Below are 4,403 nucleotides of genomic sequence, written 5' to 3'. Positions count from 1 at the left end.
AGAAACAGTAAACATGGTAACTATGGGAGGGAGGCGGGGCTAGTCATGTAGCTGCTAACGTTTATGAACTAAACCAGAAACACTACATACAAATAGACAACATAAATAATAAAATATAATGTTGGAAGGTAGTTTGCTGCTGGATAAGTCAATGTATTAGTCTAGGAATATTTTTTAAATAATGTTTTTTATTTCTAATGTGTAGTTTGCAAAATAAAATTCCCTTTTAATCCGCTATATCAGTCAGCAATATCACCCACAGCTCCCAGACATTTTTCTGATGTTCAGATAGTGGTCGCAAACATTGTACCCATTTAAACTGAATCATTTAGCCTGGATGTGGGTTTATTTAAAAAAAAAAAATCAATAAACTAGGAGCTATACTTATGTAATAATGTGAAATGCACTGCTGATATTTCTGCTCTTTCTCTGTCTTGGTTTAGGGAGGGGTTGTGATGTCTGTAGAGTCCCTTTGCTACCTAAAGCAACCTACAGTTTGTTGTATTTCATGATTACACCAGTAGAGGTCGCTTTAGTTCCCCTTATTTCAAGTGTCAATTGGACTGCTGTGTGTGATGCACTGCCATGGTAGAAAAGTAGCTATAAAAATCAATATAAAATATCAATCTGGTATGTACATACACAGACACACTCCTATTATCCTCCTCTGAAAAGCAGGATTGATGCCTGCTTGTGCCCTTAAAAGAAATTTAATGCAGATACAGTACATGAAGGTGAAGAGAGAAAGAGTGAAAACATGAATAATTTAAAATACATTCATAAAAAACAGGGAGTGAGAGAGATGATTGGGTTTTTGATATGGCATTCAAGATATAAAACCAATAGTTTCCATTTGTGGAAAGTAATCACTCATGCATTGTACTCAAGTCATTTTATGGTACTTGTTTACTGGGGGTTTTTAATTTTATGTGAGGCCTACTTCATATGAAAAAAGATCTAGTTGTTAAAGTTTCCAAATAAATTATTTTCTACCCAATGTCAAAAACCTGTACACATTTTGTTGTTTTCTTTGAATCTTTTGCCTGTCTAGTAAGATTAGCATAAATCAAGCCTATATGGGGGATTCATAAACACAATTTATGGCTATAATAAATGTAAAATAACAGTGGTTATCCACTGTAACACATTATTATATGAATTTAAAGAAGATATTTCTCCAATATGTTCTTTCTTAAAACAGAAATTGATTAAATGTCTCATTTTTGTCTATAAGTGTACCTACTCTCAAGAATTGTTGTTTGAGCTTCTCCGTTAGTTTATCTAAATTTTAAGAGATTGACAACAATATTAGAAGGCATGATCATATTTCTTAATTGTTATACAGGCTCACAATCTACTGATAATGCTCTCAAGCTTATATGGCTTGTTGGCAAGTATCACATCAATATGGTTAGAGTGCTTCAGATTACATTGAATATCCGTCTGTTTTGTGTTGAACTGCAATATCTCTTTGACTATAAAATAAAAACGAACAAGAAAGCTATTACAGCCTCTCAAATATTTGGTAAAATGTATCTAATAATAACAACGTGTATTATATCTGGGTTTTCATCTCCCTCGTGCAGTTTAATGTATGCATTGATCTTTATGTTATTTTCTTTTGTTGTGTTTAATTTTATTATTTAACATGTGATGTTTAAAGATAATCTTTAAATGTATATAATAAAATATGTTTCTGTTCAATGTACTGTGAAATATGATCAATAAAAAACAAAAATACAGTCATGCAATGCTTTGAGTCGCCTCAGGAGGGCAGCAGCGCGCACTTACAGTGTAGATTACGGTACCGGAAACAGACAAGAGGAACAGGAACAAGAAGAAGAAGAAGCTTTCCTCCGCTAGCTAGCTAGCTACTGCTGGGAAGTAGCGACAAAATTTCAAGGTATTGTGAATTATTAAACGATATTACTCGTATATGACTGTATATACACGTCGATAGGAGACAATAAAATTAAACAGCACTCGACCCGGATGTGTGTATCCGATATAAATGCACCTAAAAGGTTGACGTTGTCTTTGTTTTGATTCGTGTTGTCGACACTCAGGCTTCAATGTTGTGTTTTTCATCGAAGGCCCGAACTGTTGTGACTTAGGATTTCCGGTGTTGCGTTGGTGTCAAACAGAAGAGCTATGTACTAAAACGGTTAAAACGCTTTATAATTGCTATTGTACATTGAATTCAGTGGTTTAAATGCGTGAAATGTCATTCTGTCAACTCACAATATAACCTCTCTGTACTCGTTTAGGATATTACCATAATGAGTTATGCAGAGAAGCCGGAGGACATAACAAGGGAAGAGTGGATGGATAAACTCAACAATGTCCATATTCAGAGAGCTGATATGAACAGGCTCATAATGAACTACTTGGTGACAGGTGAAGTACCGATTATTTATTTCTCAAAGTTTGTTTTCGGTTGTCTGTAAAGATTAATTGCGCAGATATACACGGTGCTTGGATGTGAACTGTGCAGGGTTTCACCACGGTTTCTGTTCAACAGAGGGCTTCAAGGAGGCAGCAGAGAAGTTCAGGATGGAGTCTGGAATAGAGCCCAGTGTTGACTTGGATTCCCTAGATGAAAGAATTAAGATCAGAGAGATGATCCTGAAGGGACAGATCCAGGACGCCATAGCGCTGATTAACAGTCTGCACCCAGAGCTGCTGGATACGAACCGTTACCTCTACTTCCACTTACAGGTAAAATAACACAGAATGCCTGTCATTTTGTAGATATCTATGTTTTGTGCTCTTAACAACTCATACTGCTGGTCTTCTCTTGTTTTCACTGACTGTTGCAACCTCTGGCTTTTTATATTTGCAGCAGCAGCATCTGATCGAGCTGATTCGTTTGAGGGAGACCGAAGCCGCCCTTGAATTTGCCCAGTCTCAGTTAGCAGAGCAGGGGGAGGAGAGCCGAGAATGTCTGACTGAGATGGAGAGGACACTGGCCCTGCTGGCATTCGACAACCCTGAGGAGTCACCCTTTGGGGATCTGCTCAATATGATGCAGAGACAAAAGGTAGGGTCAAAGCATATTAGTAAAGCGTATACCTGTCTTGTCTTGCACTTCGGTTTTCTGTATTTATGTTTCTTAAGAATCAGTTTAAACTGCATGGCACCTGTAATTCACACTAAGTTAAAAAAGCTGTACCATTCTCTGCAGCATGAAGACACTGTTCAGTGTTAGTGTAATTAATAACATATAAAGGAGGACTTGATGTAAGGCTATGATCCACTGTCCATATTTATAGTATACAAAGCAGTAACATGTCTTTGTCCGTGTCTTTCAGGTATGGAGTGAAGTGAATCAGTGTGTGCTAGACTATGAAAACAGAGAGTCGACACCCAAGCTGGCCAAGCTCCTGAAGCTACTGCTGTGGGCTCAAAATGAACTTGACCAAAAGAAAGTGAAGTATCCCAAAATGACAGACCTCAGCAAGGGAACCATCGAAGACCCAAAATAAGGACCCCCCAGTGAAAACATACCACAACATTACAAAATGGACACATTTCCTTTATCTATTTATACCCCAACAAACTGACTCATATAGAGTACAACCTTTTCTTTTTTTGTAAGGGTTGCTTTTTGATACTTTAATAACTTAGAATGTGCAAACTGGATCGATGGCATTTTAAAATGACCTCTCACACTATAGTAACATGCAGACCATTATTTACTTGGTATTATGATTTACATATTTGTTTATGTAAAATTAGTATAATTCAGTTACACTAGTTTTTCTGTCTGTTGGCAGGGAAAGATGTTGGCATAGGAGGTTGTGAATAAAGCCTAAATTAGGCTGTCACTTTCTGTGTGTGACCAGTTTGATGTTCAGGGAAAATGGTTGGCTCGGTGTGCACTGCCTCAAATAAACACACACTTTTTTCCTTACAGAAGACATACACATTTCAACTAGTAGTTTTTAGCTAGTACTCTATGTGACGGCACTAGCCAAAGCAGGATACTTGGGATCTTTCAAACTACTGTGACTTGAAAGTTAGATTCAGCGTAGGACTCGTACTGCATTACTGCTTGATACATTATAAAACGATGCTGACATAGACAAGAACAGAGAAACTTTTATCGCGGTAGCACATAACAAGCGGGACAAGGCAAGATTCCTGGAATGCTAAATAAGTTTGCAGAATACTGTGACTGTGCGAGCTTAAAGGCAACCTCAGTTTCATACGTTATAAAATACCACGGATAATATTAAAAGATGTGAATGGTTAAATCTGTGTCCACAGACTTGGAGACACTTTTACAGATGGATTATTTACATGTATGGAATAAGTAGCTCTTTTGCAAAATTTGATGTGCTTTTTTTGCTGGGATATTATTTTGCAATAAAAGTGAATTTTTAAACTGCGCAAGTCATAAA

At 37.0% G+C, this 4,403-nt stretch overlaps 1 protein-coding gene across 1 annotated transcript; it reads left to right on the top strand.

Moving 5' to 3' along the window:
* Positions 1-1,808: 1,808 nt before the first annotated feature.
* LOC126403230 (glucose-induced degradation protein 8-B homolog) lies at positions 1,809-4,403 on the top strand. The gene is made up of 5 exons (XM_050065784.1): positions 1,809-1,903; positions 2,268-2,397; positions 2,522-2,718; positions 2,843-3,040; positions 3,312-4,403. The coding sequence occupies exons 2-5, from the start codon at positions 2,280-2,282 to the stop codon at positions 3,483-3,485; spliced, it is 687 nt and encodes a 228-aa protein (XP_049921741.1). The 5' UTR covers positions 1,809-1,903; positions 2,268-2,279; the 3' UTR covers positions 3,486-4,403.

This window comes from Epinephelus moara, chromosome 16, assembly GCF_006386435.1.
Source record: "Epinephelus moara isolate mb chromosome 16, YSFRI_EMoa_1.0, whole genome shotgun sequence".
NCBI lineage: Eukaryota > Metazoa > Chordata > Actinopteri > Perciformes > Serranidae > Epinephelus > Epinephelus moara.
This window is presented reverse-complemented; position numbering and strand designations above follow the sequence as displayed.

Bases quoted from the DNA above. Each gene is read 5' to 3' on its own strand.
- LOC126403230 (XM_050065784.1), top strand. From the start codon at position 2,280: ATGAGTTATGCAGAGAAGCCGGAGGACATAACAAGGGAAGAGTGGATG. The intron at 2,398-2,521 runs GTGAAGTACCGA...TCTGTTCAACAG, and splicing joins AATGAACTACTTGGTGACAG to AGGGCTTCAAGGAGGCAGCA. The intron at 3,041-3,311 runs GTAGGGTCAAAG...CGTGTCTTTCAG, and splicing joins ATATGATGCAGAGACAAAAG to GTATGGAGTGAAGTGAATCA.